We start from the raw sequence: 18,567 nt of genomic DNA, 5'->3' as shown, positions 1-18,567 counted from the left end.
AGCTTGTTCGTCGGCGGATTAAAGTAGGTAGGCGCGATACTGCCACCAACTGGTTAAAGCAGGACACAAAACAGTGCTATCGGTAAGGAACCATCATCCCCAATCTCATTCTGCCTCCTAAGCATATACTATCAGCAGCTTGGGCAGTAATCGTTACACAGTCATTTACTGACTTGACTTCACTGCACTGGTAAAGGCCAAACTAAATGATGATACTGCAAAGTAGTCATTAAGAATTGAAGAGAATTTACCATTATCTAAAATGAACTGCACTGTTCTTATTAACCATTTGCATTAACTGGATGCAATGACCAGTGAAAAATCAGTTTTGATAATTAGTCACTGTTTGAGATTATTTGACACTGACAATTGAAAATTGTAAATAAAATTCACAGGTAAAGATGCACAGTATTGAGTGACAGGCATTATATGGAGCCACTTTGATACCAGAAAAGCAAAGAAGACAAGGAAGAAGAGAAATAAAAGTGGGGAACCACTTCCTGTGAAGCTTTGAACTCTAATAAGGAGTCATGTAAATCAGTTTTAACAAGGACATTTTATTTTTTTGTTGAAACTGGCATTATTATGGAAAGAAAAGCAGCAACTGCAAATAAGCAAATTGTGTTTAATAGGGATATCAATGGCTGGATGGACAAAGAGAAATGTGCTTATGTTATTGTGTCTGATGGTGGTTAGGCTGGAGATGCTTGCATGTTTATTAGTTTTATTTGAGCAGCTTTGCAGTTGCCATGGAGGTCATGGTATTCATTGTTGTCATCGTCATAGTGGGCACGGTGATGTCTTTGAAGATGGGCTGTGTGACACCAGAATAGGACACTTTGTTCTCACTCAGAGTCCCAATGATCATCTGGCGCATCTCCCTGCTGGCATCACCACGCACTGCCAGCAATGCCTGGATGTGCTCCTCCCTATGGAGTGTATGAAAGAAAAAAAGTTCATGACAACAGAGCAAAACCTGTTAACGGCCCAATTACTGACCAATCAGATCACTGGAAATTCATTAATCTGCAGGATTCTGACAGGGGGAAATCAGTTTACAATTAATGCTGAATTAATTAAGAGCAGCAGATATTTTTTATAGATTAGGGGAATCATTTAGCTTTTCCAGATTTTCCCTGTGTCCACTGCGGTATTACAACAGATCTTCTAACATGTGACACAGAAAAAGTTTATCAAACTGAATACATATTTAATGACTATTATAGATTCATTTTAATTTAACAAAGATAGTTTGTTTCCTCACAATTTACCTGACAGCTGCAGCACATATTGATTTTAAGAGCAGTTTAGTTTTTCATACAACCAAGTGTATGGGTGCGTGCATGAGAATATAAAAAAAAACCATGAGAATGAAAAACTCTGAGAATTGAATGGCTTTTTTTATAAAGGCTGAGGGGTAGAGCAGTCCTACTCATCAAGACTAGATAAGCGTTTAATAAATATAGACCATTTACCATTACTATAAATCTTATTGTTAGGGCTGACTAAGGTGAGACCTGAATCATCACTAAGTAATGCTGCTATAGGCCTACCTACAGTGCCCATTTCTTTCCCTGCCTCTCCCCTCTCTTGCATCGTCCTTCTTTCACCCATCTCTCCTCACTCCCCAGTTTTCTCTTATCATCCCAACCAGCCGAGTCTGCACAGGTCTCTTCCTGTTGATAAGGGATTTTTTTTTGCTCCACAGTGGCCAAAGTGCTTGCTTTTTCTATTATTTAAAGGTTTTGACCTTACTATGTTTAAGTGCCTAAATGCTGCAGCACGTGTCCTGACAAGAATCAGGAAAAGAGACCACATTTCTCCTGTATTAGCTTCACTAAACTTCTTTTTACCCTGTTTGGTAGTTTTTCCTTTCTCTTGTTGAGGGTTAAGGGCAGAGGATGTCACACATGATGAGGATGATTTGTGAATATGGTCTTTGAAATTAAAAGACAAAAAAATATGTATCTGGAACATATTGTGTGTGTGTGTTTGTGTGTGTGTGTGTGTGTCTGTACCTGATGTCAGGATATTTGGACAAGAGAGTGGTGACTTCAAGGTACAGTAGTGTGGGGTCAGTCAGCTTAAAAACTTCTGCAATGGCAGTGATGGCACCACAAAGACGGTCTGTGTCTTCACCCTACACATGAAAATCAACAAAGGTTAAGCAAGCCCTTCCAAACCTAACAGGTTTTCCTGGTTGCATTGGCTAAACAGAGAGAGCAGCATAAATAATTAATTAAAATGCATGAATAATGTTGCAATGACACAATCCATTATATGTTAACTCACGGCAGCCAGTTTTCTGAAGAGGAACTTGAACTGATCAGCCTCTTTGATCATCCTCTCTGCTCCTTCCCTCCTCTCATCAGCGTTTTTAAAGGTGATCCTCTTCTGCATCACTGCTTTAATGTACTCCACAACCACCCTGCGCAGGGCCTCACTTGTCATCTCCTGCGCACACCACAGCCAAACAACATTAGATCTTATGAATAATCTCTATTTAAAACACAGGATGGCACTCACAACTCTCTCGCAGCTGTGGATCTGTGACAATATATCACATCCACATGTTGGATGCTTTTCAAGTCAGTCAGCTCCATACTGACAAACACTTTTATCAAACAAACTAACATTAGAATTTATTGAAGACACCCTGCTAAGTGCCTCAGGTCAGTGCCATTCCTACCTGATTGAAGGGTTTCTTAATCTTGTTGAAGTCATTAAAGTAGTCCTCCACTGTCACACAGATGGTGTCCACAGCATGCGAGCCTATCAGCCACTTCCTGGTCAGCAGCTCATTCAGGTGATTCTGGTAAATGCATAGTCAAAATGAAACCAACTAAATGCATTATTAATCACTGCAGTAACCTTATGTCAAAGGCTGGTTTTCTACCTTAATTTAGCTCTCAATTAAGATGGAAGGTGCTTTAATTGTCTTAAACTAATTTATGCATTAGTTAGTGCACACATGTGGTACCTTTGACAAAACAAGTGACATCAACATAAATACAATCTGTGAAGGAAATGCAAAGATTTGTAACTGTAAACAATTACTTTTAATTTGCTAACTACTTGTAAACCAGGATTTTTACATGAGTTGTTTTACTTTGACAGTGAAAAAACTGATAAGGCAGGATTTTATTTTATAGTATTTTAGTTAAGCTTACACCAATTCAAAAGAATCCAATAAAATACCAAATAATCCTGGCGCTCACTACCAATCTGTTACCAGTCTTTGCTACAAATAGAACAAACACCTTTCATATAAACAATAGATACAGTACAGTTGAAATGTCCTTACGTCAAGGTCTAGAAAGACTTCGTCCAATAGGAACTGACACCCCTCCTTAGCCACCTCATTCAGCGTCCTCTCTATAGCAGCATCACTGTCAGTGGCCTCTGATGACTGAGAGTACTTCCTCTTCAGACTGTTGATGGACTCCCTGAGGAGCACACAAACAATTAATGAATTATAATATAGTACATAGTAAACTACAGTATAATAAATACATTTGAAATACAGTGGTATAAAATATCTTTGGGTTTATTATGAAGGCAGGACAAATCAGAAAATGTCTTTATTAGGCACACCTGTTCAATTGCTTGTTAACACAAATCGCTAATCAGCCAATCACATGGCAGCAACTCAATGCATTTAGGCATCTAGACGTGGTGAAAATGACTTGCTGAAGTTCAAACCGAGCATCAGAATAGGGAAGAGAGGGGATTTAAGTGACTTTGAACTTGGCATGGTTGTTAGTGCCAGACGGTCTGGTCTGAGTATTTCAAAAACTGATCTTCTGGGATATTCACGCACAACCATCTCTAGGGTTTAAAGAGAATGGTCTGAAAAAGAGAAAATATCCAGTGAGCGGCAGTTGTGTGGACGAAAATGCATTATTGATGTCAGAGGGTGGTTCGAGATGATAGAAAGGCAACAGTAAATCAAGTCACCACCCGTTACAACCAAGGTATGCAGAATACCATCTCTGAACGCACAACACGTCGAACCTTGAAGCAGATGGGATACAGCAGCAGAAGACCACACCGGGTGCCACTCCTTGAAAAAAGTTGCCTGGTCTGATGAGTCTCGATTTCAGCTGCGACATTCAGATGGTAGGGTCAGAATTTGGCGTAAACAACATTAAAGCATGGATCAATCCTGCCTTATATCCATCCTGCCTTGTATCAACGGTGCAGGATGGTGGTGGTGGTGTAATGGTGTGGGGGATATTTTCTTGGCACACTTTGGGCCCCTTAGTACCAATTGAGCTTTGTTTAAATGCCACGCCTTGTTGAATCTATGCTACGAAGAATTAAGGCAGTTCTGAAGGAAAAAGGGGGTCCAATCCGGTAGTAGCAAGGTGTATCTAATACAGTGGCCGGTGAGTGTATATTTTTGTTCATTCAAATTAGGGTTCAAGCCCTTAAAGCGAGAACCAGTTTTAGAAAATGCCAAGCCTTGAAATTTGACACACAAGTTCAGCTCAATGTGCTCGACGAAGAAGCCGCTTAGAAAATAAAAGTTAGCCATGATGGATATTCACCCATTTTTGATTCTCTGAGAACATCTCGTAGACCAGGAATTAGGTGCAATATATATTGAAAGATTAATCAACAATCAATCAACAACTGACAAACAACTAAAGAATAATGCAATCACCTTTTATAAAGATAAAGCTTTTTAAAATGCATCTCTAAAAAGTGCTTGTATTTGAAAATTAATAAAAAGTGTAAATCAAGTTTCCCTTTTTCTTATTATCAGGTTATGTAACTGACTGCTAACCTGATAGATTATGCGGATTGTTTCATTTACTATTTGGGTTGGGTTTATTTTGTTATTAATGTTCAAGTATGTATCATGTTATTTAAGTAAGTAATTTGTTGTCCTTTTAAATGTAGTGAATCTTGAGTAGCAACCGCATGAAACAGCTTAAATCCCCCCAAAATAATAACCTTAGGTTATGATGAACAAACTCAACTGAAATGGACATGAATCAAACATTTTGACATTCTGACAGAAATGTAAAAAAAAGTGTATATACAAGAGCATGGACAAGATCAATTCTTACTTGAATGTCTGGCAGTTGTTGATGATGGCTATCATGTACTGAACGTAACACTGAGGCAGCTTTCTGTCTCTCAAGTGGTCTTCTTTGTAGGCCACTGCCTCTTCTCTGTACCTACATACAACACAAACATCTGTGAGGTTCACACTAATAATTTTAATTATTGCAGGCATTCATTCAATTCATCACTTTTTACATAGAAACGATATTATAAATGTTATTATTCTACCCATGTTTTCATGTTATCCATGTAATTTTTTGAATTCGAATCAATCTAAATTGAATCTGACAGCTTCCTTTGCTGACGAAATTGGTAATTTTGGCTTGCTTTTTGCTTTCCATTAGGTGCTACAGGCAGAACAGAAACTACAGTCGGTTACCTAAAGTTATTTATGTTAACTTTTAATAACTTTTAAACTGAAGCCGTGCATCTACGGCAAATATTTCAGAATAAAAGCTTTTGAAAAATAAATTAATTCAGTCAATGGACAGACACAATGAAGAGCAGGTACAGGAAGTGTTGCAAACATTTGTGTTTGGCTTTTTAAATTTAAGTCATTGGCACAACAACTGGGAGAAAAAAGTTAAGAAGCTTAAAATGTAAACAATCTAAATAAACTTATCTTTAACAGCTCTGTTTAAATAAAATAACACATCGAAACCTTTAATAGCAGGTCGATCTAACTACCTTTTTCAAATTTTTAGATTAACACCCCTGGCTGTTGGTGATCGTGAATAAATTCCATAATTCTAAAATTATGTTAAAAAGATTTTAGTAAGAAAGTCAAAAATACCTGATGAGGAAAGTGTTCATCTGTTTCAGGCACAGCTTCAGAACTTGCTCTTTGAAATCCCCATCAATCTGTGCAGCAACTTGAAGATTCTGCTCAAACATCTGACAAGTGATGTGAAAATACATGAAAATTAGGTACAGAATCAGTTAATTAATGTTGTTAGAAAATGTTTTTATCAATCACATCAGCAAGCTAAAAAAAAATGGCTAGAGGAGATATTCAAACCTTCCACTTTTTTCAGTTAACCACAGGTCACAACGGTGCAATGTCCAAATTGAAATAAAAATTGCTCATTTGTATCGATTTTGTTTTAGCGAAAACTGCAAAATGATTGTATGCATGTACCATTTAAAGAGAAGAGACCCTGATATACATGAAGACAATTTAATGCAGTAGGCTATCTTTTACGTCTTAAGACTATTACATCTGCAAGGCCTTAGTGAGTCAGTCTTCAACTGAAGTTGGAATTTCTAGGAGGATGTTGGAACACAAGAGCAGAATGAAGTGGCTTTGATGTTGAAGCGGCCAAGAGCAAAATAATTATATAAAGAAGACTGGATGGGACCCTCCTCCACAAAAGTACACTCCTGCAGAGCAGCGGGCAATAACGATGCTTGAAAACAACACATTAGTTTGTTCCGAATCTGGTTAAAACCTGTACGATTCATCTGGGGCCTGTACTACGAAGCAAGTTTACCAGCTTATCAGGGAACTTCAGGGGTGACTTTGTTACATTGGGAGTAGCTTCACGGTTAACTGGTGCATTGAAAGGTTGAAAGGTTTAACCCAAGATATGCTGCCATGGCAACTTAGGCTGCAACTTAAAACTGCTCTCAACAGTTTTGTTAATGGTTAACGCGATATTGCCCTATTTAAGCTGTCCTCTGCACATTTAAAAGAAAATCAATAGTTTCACAAGGAACTCTACATGAGACAGACATATGAACTACATTTTGGCACAAACTATAATGCAGTAACAACATATCACAGCATTAACTGTATTTCTTTTTCTCCTGAGATGATTTTACAGGAGATATAACCATACTGCAATTGTACCTGCACTTCTTACACCATTTTAAATGCTCTGTTAAAATAGATAGAAATAGACACATTTCTAAAAAAGTCAAATTCATTTAATTCTTGCGGGTCTTGTGTCCATGAGCAGTATTTGACAAATGAGACCTTCTAGACCAGACACCACCTTACCCACTAGCCCCCTACATCCGGCACAAACCCCCAGTTCTCAAATCGGTCCCAGGTGAGACATGAGCTCAAGGCAAGAAGTAGTGGGACCTGATGGCATCCTCTCAAGGGCTCCCCAAGTTCTGCACGGACAAGCTGTGCAGGACTTGGGGAGCCCTTGAGCATCTCCTGCAGTACTTTCTTAACTCGCCTCACACAACTGTGCCAGCATTATCTGGTCAGATGCAATTTCAGAGTGGTCTCTGTTGCCACTCTGTGGTCAGCGTGACTGAGTTAGCCTGTTTGTGTTGGGAAGTTAACTCGGTGAGAAGCAGATCAGCTTAGTGCAGCATTCAACACTATTGATCATCAAATTCTATCAAGTTCCTCTCCTGTGGAATCATCTCCCACTTTCAGTTCGGGAGGCACACAGGGTGTCTGCCTCCCTACGTTTAAGAGTAGGCTTAAAACCTTCCTTTATGATAAAGCTTATTGTTAGAGCTGGTTATGGTTTGTCTTGGACCTGATTGTAGTTATGCTGCTGTAGGTCTAGAACAGACATGGGCAAAGTAAGGCCCGCGGGCCGTACACGGCCCGTTGGGCTTTTTAATCCGGCCCGCCGAACTTGTAAAAAAAAAAAAAAAAAAAAATTTAATTTAAAAAAAAATATTTTTTTAATTTTTTTTTTGGAAACTGACAATTTTGTAGCACTTAAATGGCAGGTACTTATAGAACTTTGTAGTTTTGCTTTATTTTTGAAGAAATCGTACTATCTTGATTCTTGTTGTTCTGGGTTTGAACCCTCGGGGTTGAATGCACTTATTGTAAGTTGCTTTGGATAAAAGCGTCAGCTAAATTAAATTTGCCCGGGAGTGTGGTGTATAGGGCACGAAAGGGCACATGATCTCCCTTGACTTTTTCCCTTTGTCCTGTGAGCCCTTCTGTAAAATGAGAGGATCAAGGAAACGAAAAGTGGACAATGAGTGCCGAGTGTTTAACACGGAGTCGACAACAAAATACTTTTTCACTGAAGTCCAATCGAAGGCTGTATGCCTGATATGCCGAGAAACTGTCGCAGTTTACAGAGAGTACAACATCAGCCGTCACTTTGCTACGAAGTCAGTCAACGCAAGAACGGGTTGCTGCAGCTCAGAGGTTGGCGACTTATTTACAGACTCAGCAACATTTTTTTTCACAGACAAACTGCGATTAAAGAGTATTCTACCAAGGCATGTTTTTTGGGGGGGCATTCGAAATAGCAAAGGCTAGCAAGCCTTTTTCTGAAGGCGGGTTTTTGTTAAATGGCCTTAAATAAGTGCTATGCTACTTGGTAAAGGCAAAATCCTTTCATGTAAGGATTTTTAAATGTCATTTATATTAGTTCACAAAAACACTCCATCCATCTGTTCCTGGCCCGGCCCCTCTGTCAAATTTTGGAACCCATTGTGGCCCGCGAGTCAAAAAGTTTGCCCACCTCTGGTCTAGAATGTCAGGGGACACATGGAGCTTCTCTTTTCTCTTCTCCCTCTTTATCATATTAAAGACATTAATGTCTCATCGATACAGGTTACTGACTTGACTTCTTCCCCGGAGACCTTGTGTCTTAACGTTTGCAGATTCAGGGCTGCAGCTGCGCCCACATCATGAAATATGATGGTGGATCATGAATTAGATATTGGGATCGAAATGGCGAATCCTGTATCATGCCAGAGGATTGTGATCGTATTGGAAGATCCTGTATCGTATGGCAGTTAATTGTGGATAGTGGTGGTGGAGCATGATCGATGTGGCAGCTGATAGTGGATCCTCATGGCGGCAGTGGATCATGAGGATGGATTGTGAATTATGGTGGCATCTGATTGTGGTGGTGGATCCTAATTGTGGACTATTATTTACAACAAGACTGCTTGATATACAATATGTCTACTCAGATACTCTACCATTACTAACAATTATCCATCAATTCATTTACTTTCCATTAAGTTCCTTTCTCATAGTTTTTCCTTACTCTTGTTGGGGGGGTTTAGAGCAGAGGATGTTAAACCTTATTTAAGCCCTATGAGACAAATTGTGATTTGTGAATATGGGCTATACAATTTAAATTTGATTGATTGATTGATTATTCAGGGTCAGGAATACAGCATGGTCTGAAGTGAATTGAGAGTGTGCTTGTGTGGGGGGTACCTGAAATGCAATGGCTGGCAGTGTGGTCTGGTAGTATCCGTCTTGGTCAGCCTCAGGCTCCGTTTCTTTCTGCCAGTCTTTTTTATCTGTTTCCAGGGCCTTCCTCAGCCAGCCTGTTATATTTGACTGAAGACATGGACAATCACCCTTAGCAAAAAAACACCCAAACCACTGTGACCCTAATGACTCAAGGCCGATTTATAGTACAGCCTTGCTGTACAATCACAGCCTTGCGGGCTGCATGAGGCTTGCGTAGCTTTGTCGTATAGTTAGAAAAATTGACGCTTGCAAGCCGCAAGAGGGGGTACGCAAGCACGCAAGGGGCACGTTGTGTGTCTTGCGTGCCTGCGTAAAATCCGACTATAAATCGGCCTTCACACAATAGCAGAGCTAGTCTACGATTTACAGATATCAACAAGCCATTTGCACCTTGACTGGAACGGACCCCAGCAACCCACTAACTAGTGGGGGTTTCACTGACCTTCCTGCTTAACATAATAACTTTCAACAAATGACACACAGAGGTTTATCACCTAAAAACCTCCCATTAGTTGGTAAGAACTGAAGAAAACTCTTGGATGAGTGATGAAAAGAAACAATAAAGTCCAGTTGACCATGTGAACTTTTCTGAAGTAAACAAAAGGATAATTTTCTAACATTGTTCCAATTGAAATATAGGCAAGTATGATGTGTACTGTATAAAGGCGTCAAACTAAATTACTAATTCAGTCAATATGCATGCACTTCCCTCTTGGTGTGTGGTGCTTACTGTAAAAGTCTGGACATATTTGCTGAGCAGGTCATTCACCACATCCTGAGGCAGCAGAGGTTCCAGCTGGTTGATGTCACACTCTGAATGGAGCTCTGGATGGCCCATCATCTCCACACTGAAACATACACAAGAACACACTTTGATTAATAACAGTTTCCATCTGCAGGTGCCTCTTGGATTCTATAAGCTTGTGATAACACATATTGAGTTGATACATATTTCACTTACAATTAACTGTTGGATCTTTTGGTAAATATGATTTGCGAATGTATTATAACAAGATTATCAATAATACTGTATCAGACTGTAATTTAGACTCTAGATGTGAAGGGATATCATACAAACTATAAGGGATGCACAATATATCTCCGTCCAATATATTATCGGCTCGATAATGGAATTTTTTTTAATTGTATGAACAGAACCCCTTGTTTTCTATGTGATTACTAACTAATAAAGTTTTGTCTTTGAACTGGTGAAAGTCCAAAATTATATACCTAATTCACATGCAGCTAGTTTAAGTATTTACAATTATTTGTGTACCTCTTGTATGTGTTGAGAACCCATGTTAACATAGACACGATCTCATTTGCCTCCAAGTCCTCAGCAGCCAGTTCTTTGACACGAGTGGACACAGCATTGTGATAGAGACTGAAAAACCTGAGACACACGTATGCAAAATTGCACATGTTAATCTTAAATGGTCTGTACACATGCATGCATACATACATACATACATATTCACTCATATACATATAGATGTATAGGATAGATCACACAGCAGTCATACACACTGGCAGCATAGCTGTCAGGGGCAGTGGGGTTTATAATCTACCTACTTAGACATACATATATACACTGCTCGGTAAGGGAACACTTAATTGTGACAGTACAAAACCAAGTCAGTGAACTCCTGTGCTTAAGAAAGCACAGGTGAGTGTGAATCAATTTCACCTGCTTTGGCACTGTGTATGTACACTGCTCAAAAAAATGTAAAGACTCTTATCACACATCAGAACTTGATGAACGAATTATTCAGGTTCTAAATCTTTACTGAAGTACATTATATAATTTGTTAAGAACAAAATAACATAACAATGGTAAAAAAAACGATAATGTATTTGAACCGAAAACACTTAGGAGTGTGCAGACTCCCCCCCATCATTTAAAGCCCAATCCCATTTCACCCCTTGGCCTTTCCCCTTCATTTTGGGTGTTCAGGTGTAGGGGTAGACTGTCCCGATACCTGTTGGGACGGAGGGGTAGGGCTAAGGCGTAGGGCTTTATAGAAGGCCAAACTGCGATTCATCAGACCATCATTTGGAACGTAGGGGTACCCAGAATGTCTTAATGTAGTATTTTCTCAATTAATACGGATTCAAAAATTATGATATGGTTGTAAGACCTTGGTTTAAGATCATTTGAATGTGGTGTGGTCACGTTTTTCACAACAACCTTAAAACAAAAGACTGTGACCGTGTGTAGCATGCTAGCAATATTTTTGTTTGCACTATGGTCCCGTACTTTCACAGAATTTCATTTGGAACCCCCCCTCTTTGAAGACACACAATGCACTTGATTGAGCCCCTGTATAGCAACGATGTTACTGAACTTAACTGCTCCTCTAATTACAAAGCATCCTGGTAGTGTTGCAAACAGACCACTGTTAGCAGCCTGTGTGCTTTTGATACATACATGAAATAATGCAGAATATACAAGCTTTTCATTTTCCAATGTCATTGATTCACTTGCACTAGCGCAGATGTTATTTGGATATTATAGGTTTGTCACTCTAGTCACTGCAAACCAATAGCATCGGTTTTAGGGCTGTCCCACTGAGAAGCGAACATGCAACATGCAACAATTATCTGTTATTGAGAAAGCAGGATTCAAATACAGGCTGAAAGTAATCCATTCCCGGTACGAACTTCCCTCCCGTCCGCATTTCAGCCAGCAAGTCAAACTAGCCCTTTATTAACCTATGTCTCTAAAGTGAGAGTGTCCTCCACAGCGGAGACAATGTTAGTGGCAGCAGGGCATCAAAGCCTCTCTGCAAACAATGTGGACAACTAAATTTCTTTTAAGAAAAAAATCTGTTTAGGCACCTTAATGGATATTTATTTTACTATTCAAATGTATTTATGAATGAGTGTTTATTTTGTCATTAGTCTTTTGTAAAAATAACTTAAGTAAGAAAGTGACAGCCATAGTTAACCAGGGGAGAATACAAATAATTACTACACAGTTCAGTAAGGACAGGTCCCATTAGTAGGGTTGGGTACCGAGAACCGGTTCCAATATGACACCGGTTCCAATACAACCGGTACCTACCCGGACCAAAATGCAACGCAGATTTCGGTTCTTCATTTTGGTGCCTGAGCCAATTGAAGACTGAGGTCTTCGTTCCTTCCGCCTCCTCACACTTCCACTCCTTCCTTCATGCGAAGGGGCGCCTCCCGCATGAGTCGGGCGCGGCTGCCGGTGGACAAACTCTTGTATCCGTGCTGCCCGCGTTACGCATGCGTCAGGGCTTCTGTGCAGGTGTGGGAGGATCTCCTCGCGAGACCTCTCCGTGGCGCTGGCTGGCCCCCGCCGGGCGCATTTCTTCCGTGGCGGTGCGCCACTACTCTGGGTCGGCTTGGAAAGGCTGGGGGCGGGAGGAACGAAGACCACGGCGAGTAAGGTTTCATAAAAGCGTCTGCATTTTGGGGGGACGAAGGCGGGCCGAAGCCTAGCTGTGACAGCCCCAGCCGCGGAGACACGGGGGTCACCGAGTGATGGAAAAGCGACCCTCAGTCTTCAATTGGCTCAGGCACCGAAATCAGAGTCACAAGTCAGAGTGTGTGTGTTTTGTTTTTATTTATTTAAGTTTAGAGTATATATTATTCATAGTTTTAAGTTAAAAAAGTGTTTTGTATTTATTTATAATCTACTTTAAACAGTTCATATATTTGGCAATAAAAAAAGCCTTTCTTAAATGTTGTCAAGTGTCGTTTTGTGCACTTTTTTTTTTTTTTTTAAAGTATCGGTTCAGGCACCGTTAAGGCACCGGTATCATTTTAAAAGTATCGGTTAAGCACCGGTATTGGATAAAACACCCATCCCTACCCATTAGTGGACATCATTTTGTGTTCTGCTAATGTCCTCGTTACCCCTATGTAGGCAGATCCATGATGACGAAGGCATCTATGTCATTGACTGGCCCTCACGTTCCACTAACCTAAATCCAATGGGGCACGTATTGGACAGTATGAATCAGTTTATCTGACGTTTCATTAACCCCAAATGTGATGGGGAGAATCATTGAAAAGGCTTGGTTTAACGGATCGACTGAAATTTCTTTTCACTATAAATGTTGCAATATAGGGCCCCTATATAATTGTCAGCTGCTGAGCCAGTGAAAATATACGTAGGACCAACAAAAGTGGAGTGAGGGAATGTGTCTGAAACTTTATCTGTGTTGACAGAAAAACTGTCTGTATCCATTACCTGTTGGAAGTGTTGTAGTGTGGGGGAAAGCACTGCACCATGAGGTTCTTGACAACAATGAGGTCATCCAGAACATATTTCCTGGTTATTTCGAGAAGACGAACCAGCCACATTTTATCTTCGTCTCTCGTCACCGACTGGGAGCCCTCAATGCGAGTGCTGACTGTTCCCTCCAACACCTACAACAGATACACAGGGCTGAGTGAGCATGGCTCTGTCTGAGGTTTATTCCAAAACAAAATCCAAAAGAACAAGATGAGCAAGATGAGGATGAAGGGATCAAAGAAGAGAAGGATAAATTCTCATCAGAAGTAGATGATGAAGAGTTGGGTGAAGAAAAACAACAGACGCAGGGAGCGAACTGAGTACAAAGGAAAAATAAACTTCAATCCAACTGCCAAACTAATATTCTTCATGAATGAATACAATTATTACTCTGATCCCTCTTCTTACCTCAAACATCTTGTCCTTCCATTGTTTGGGTCGCCCAGGTGGGATGAACCCAGTCTGCTTTTTACGGTCAACCATACGCCGATCGATCTTCTCCTCCCTCTCAATAATACGAACCACTGACACCAGCATAGTAGGGTCACGGCGAACTGTTACCATGGACCTCTGTAGTACCATCCATAACTGTTTTGCCAGCTCATCTGACAAGCCCTGAACCTGGAAAAGAACAGAGGCTATAATCTGACTACCTTAAATATTTAACTTAACATAAATAAAACAAATTATAACTCATTTATTTATTCAAAAGTGAAATGAACTGTCTGTAGTTTAAGACTAAAGCTACTAACTCTTCTACAATGAGGGTCATTGTTTGCAAATTAATTGATATTTCTAAATTGGAAGATTGGTTTAAACTCGTTTAATTAGTAATTGATGTCTCCTGCAGCAAGAATATGGTGTTCACTACAAAGTCTTCCTACAACAAAGATGTCTCTGCACTCAGTGAAAGGGATAATAGTTTATATCTACACATTATTCTTGTAAAGATAAATCTTTGTATTAAAAAAGACATGATGGTGTATCTGCACTCATGTCAGGATACAGGGGGTAAGTATCTGAGGTGGGTGTAGCATGAACCCAGTTGAGTTATTTGCCTGGAGTTGTCCTTCCTGGTCCGGCAAAATACCAGGGCTGAGGGTGGAGCCTGGTTTAATGCAAAGGCTCAAGCAAAATTGGCCTCTTTTAAGGGACCTAAAACTCTGTTGATTTAGTTTTCTTAGGTTTGTATTAGGGCTGCAAGATATTAGGAAAACATGTTTTATATATTATTAACGCAACCTTTTTTTTAAACTTTAAACTTGTATTGTTTGCCTTGACTGCTGCTTGGTTCAAGGCAGCAATCTTCCTCAAATTGTTAGAGGGTACTGCTAGTTGTGTTCAGAGAGAATAAAGGTTGAGGGAGAAAATATTGAGGTATTGAAATAATCTGATCTCTTACATGGTAAAGTCAACATTATGTACTTTTCCGAGCCTTGATTTCATCATTAAAACAGAGATAAGGCATGCTAGCAATTATGCTGAAAACATTTTCATTTAAAACAGTTTTACTTTTGGATCCTTATTAGAACAACATCAGTAAAATCTGAAAGATCCTCCCAATTATTCACACTACAAGAACATCATCTGATAAGGAAGGGCTGAATTAGTGACGGAAGCTCAACAGTGATCCAAAATGTCCAAAACGTGGAATGGATAAGAGATTAATCAAGGAAAATATGTGTGCTGTTTGGATCACATTGATTATACTTTATCAAGGTAACAAAGCACACACACACTTTTTACAATGTCTCCCTAACCACACTAGGGCTGCAACAACTAAACGATTATACTAGATTAAAAAAATATTCAGGCGACCAATTTAGTTATCGATTAGTCAGGTTTGATATAATACATGGCACACACCGTAGCAGCATCTACTGTAATTTAACTGTAAATTAACGACACCGTCTGTCAACATTTGAAATATGGCGAAGACATTCAAAGACATACAGAAAGATATCTTGAACTTAGATAATGACTAGTCAGAATTAAATTGTAGATATCTGTACCTGAAATTATATTCTTAATTAAGTTGCAGAAATCTATAATACATTTAGAAACAGCCTTGTACAAGAAGATGAGGTTGCTTTTGGAATAAACTGCTGGAAAGAGTCAAATGTAGCTTTTGTCCTTTTATCCAATGATTTGAAAAAAGATAAACAGATAAATTGATTATCAAAATAATAGTTAGTTGCAGCCCTAAACCACACTGATGCTGTACGATTCTCTGGTGTTTCAGTTAAGTTACTTACATCTTCAAAGTAGATCGAGATGAGGTTCATGTCACTGGTGTTCCTGCTGTCCATACGATACTGCTCATACATGAGGTCATCCCGTGAACACTCCAGCTCTATCAGCTTCCTGTGGGCTTGCAGCAGGTCTGCCTGCTCTATCAGTTGCTGCGTCTCAGCAACAATTTCAGGTACTGTAAATACAGCAAAGTGACAGACAGATTGCTTAAGAGATAGCAGGAGAAAAGTTCATCTGTAACAGGGTCAAGACAATAACTTTTTCTTTCCATTATGAGACAGAGTCAATATTCATGGATTCCTTGTTGCCTCAAACCAATCGAAGGCCCAGGATGTTTCAGCAATAATAGTGTCTTCTCTAAAGCAGGAGTATCCAGTTTGACTGGACAATTGATGGATCCATCACCTGACCACTTGGTTAGACAAGTGTGAAGTCCAATTCATTCTTCTGCATCTAAGTACGCACCTAGCCTACGCACAGGGACTCGATTCATTTATACCTGGTCATCAAGACTAGAAACTAGCTATAAAAATACAAACAATTTTCTATTAACAGACCATTTAGACAAAAACACAGGGGAAAACAATATCCTGCTTACAGTTACAGCTTCATGCCATGTAAAAGTAGAGTGTGAACGGCAGTTTTAATATCAGAGCTCAACAGCCAAAATCATTTAAAAGCAGAAGAATAACCTGTCTGTGTTAAGATGCTCAATCAGCTCTGGGTTTAACGTTTGATGCTTTGAGTGCAAACATATTAGAACAAGCACTTAAATTACTCAATGCACTGTGGCTTATCTAGACATTATGGACATTCTGAGCAGATTTTTTTTCTCTGTAACCAATTCATTGGTTGAGAGTATGTGCAATTTCAATCAACTGAGATTTAATGTTGTCTACTGTTGATATTGCCTGTGATTTGTAACACACAAGACACATCTTTTGTGTGGGCTTGAAATGAACTTACCAGAGAAAATGTTTTTAAGGTTTTCCACAGCGGAGGCCAGCTGACTGTGTTGAACTACAGCATCTTTGACATCTTTCAGGTTCTCAATGGTGTTGATGCTCTGCCTCCAATCCTTACTCACATCAGCCAATGAGCTCTGGATATCTTTGACATCCAGCAGGGCACTGTGCAGCTGGGTCAGACCAGTGCGAACACCATCCAACTGGGACTGGATGGCTGCCTGATGCATGTTAGGGGTGGTCAAAAAACAGACTTTATCGTTACTTTAATTTGTTCTTCTTGGGAACAAGGAGGCCAGAGGTATAGGTCAATGTGACCTCACATAACCACTCTTTGCCTTGTGAAAGCATTATCTTATAGACACCTATGAAATCCTTTCAAAATTTGCACAAGGGTTCACTTAGACTCGCAGATTAACAGACTCAATTTTTGGTTTTGAAAGGCCAAGGGTGGCCTCAAAATATATTTTTGGCCTTATAAACATTAGGATATCTCAATATTGCCTTAATTTAGTTAGGGGGGAACTGGGAGGTAACAGGAAGGAAGGAGAAGTTTGTTTCAGTAGAATTAACTGGTATGAAGCAACTTTAACTGCATTTGCTGTGTTACTGTGACGTGCAAGCTTCACTGACATGTTCTTTGAATACTTAACAACTTTATTAATTTAGCATATAAAATCCAATTTTCATCACTGATCATTTACCAAGCAAATATATCAACCATTCCCTGGTCCTAGCTTCTGAGGACTGGTGATAAATACCTGCTTTTCACTATCTGTTGGCAGTGTGATTAAATATGGTTTTCAGATGGCTGACATTTGAAGAAAATGTGAGGCTTTCCAATTGTTTCTGAGATTTTACTTACAAAACAGTTATTTGTGAACAGAAGAATGAGTGAATACATCAAATGAAAGAGTGTATCCTTTATTGCACCCTGCTGTCTGTTAACACATCACCTTCAGCCTGGCTTCCACTGAGGCCTTTTTGCGAGCCTCTCTTCGTCTGTACTGCTCCACTTTGTCCAGCTGATCAGATCTCTGCAGCATTCCTGCCACCCGCTGCACTGCAGTGGCAACCGCCTCCCGACTTGTCTCTTCCATAGTATTTCTCTCTGAGGGCTTCATGTAAATGCTCCGAGGCTTAAAGAGAAACACAGAGTGTTACACTTTGTGTCACCAACAATTGCAGCACAACAGAAGCACAGAAGGACAGTTATGCCACATCCTTTGTTACATCTTCTTCTTAGAGCTGTTCAGTTGATGCCCTGTTAAATGGCCTAACTGGTTCAATAAAGCATTGAGTTACGTTAAAACATAATATTGCAAGCAGCTAACCACAAAGCGGTTACCTAAAGTGGCATATTGTTTACTCTAACAGAAGGATATCCTATTTACTGTGACATACAAGGTGTCTTTTAAAACATTAGAGTTTAATACACTTGACAGTATAAGCTAGGCTAACAACAAACCGAGAGAGGCTAACACTATCTTACCGCCTGTGAAACAAGCTCATTATACAATCCCAGTAAATACTTACCAGAGGGATTTAAAGCATAAACATTATGAAGATGAAATCCATGTCGACAAATATAAAGAGCAATTTTAAATACGTGTTTGCGCTGTTATGGTTCCACTTCCTCCTTACAGCTATTGATGTGTCTTTCCGGGTCGAGGCTTGTGTTGATGACGTATGTGGTGACGTTCGAAGCCTCGCGAGAAGGCGGAGCTGGCCGTACCACGTGACTGAGTCAGGAAATGGTTCGCGGGTTTTGCGTGCGAATCGAAATATAGGGGCAGCGAAACTCAATCGGC

General features: G+C 39.8%; 1 protein-coding gene across 1 annotated transcript; it reads right to left on the bottom strand.

Annotated features, from left to right (window-relative positions):
* Positions 1-537: 537 nt before the first annotated feature.
* exoc3 (exocyst complex component 3) lies at positions 538-18,424 on the bottom strand. The gene is made up of 16 exons (XM_061084632.1): positions 18,293-18,424; positions 17,713-17,895; positions 16,758-16,977; positions 15,794-15,966; positions 13,947-14,159; positions 13,494-13,672; positions 10,548-10,664; positions 10,002-10,119; positions 9,233-9,358; positions 5,867-5,967; positions 5,076-5,186; positions 3,305-3,446; positions 2,690-2,812; positions 2,293-2,454; positions 2,019-2,140; positions 538-929 (listed from the first exon to the last, which is right to left on the bottom strand). Exons 2-16 carry the CDS (start codon positions 17,878-17,880, stop codon positions 725-727), a joined length of 2,280 nt encoding a protein of 759 aa, XP_060940615.1. The 5' UTR covers positions 17,881-17,895; positions 18,293-18,424; the 3' UTR covers positions 538-724.
* Between the last annotated feature and the right edge of the window lie 143 nt (positions 18,425-18,567).

This window comes from Limanda limanda, chromosome 13, assembly GCF_963576545.1.
Source record: "Limanda limanda chromosome 13, fLimLim1.1, whole genome shotgun sequence".
NCBI classification, from domain to species: Eukaryota; Metazoa; Chordata; class Actinopteri; order Pleuronectiformes; family Pleuronectidae; genus Limanda; species Limanda limanda.
This window is presented reverse-complemented; position numbering and strand designations above follow the sequence as displayed.

Coding starts and splice junctions, on each gene's coding strand:
- exoc3 (XM_061084632.1), bottom strand. CDS start 17,880: ATGAAGCCCTCAGAGAGAAATACTATGGAAGAGACAAGTCGGGAGGCG. Junction 14,160..15,793: donor TCTCGATCTACTTTGAAGAT/GTAAGTAACTTA, acceptor GTTCTTTTCCAG/GTTCAGGGCTTGTCAGATGA. Junction 2,813..3,304: donor AAGTCTTTCTAGACCTTGAC/GTAAGGACATTT, acceptor TGCATTTACCAG/AATCACCTGAATGAGCTGCT.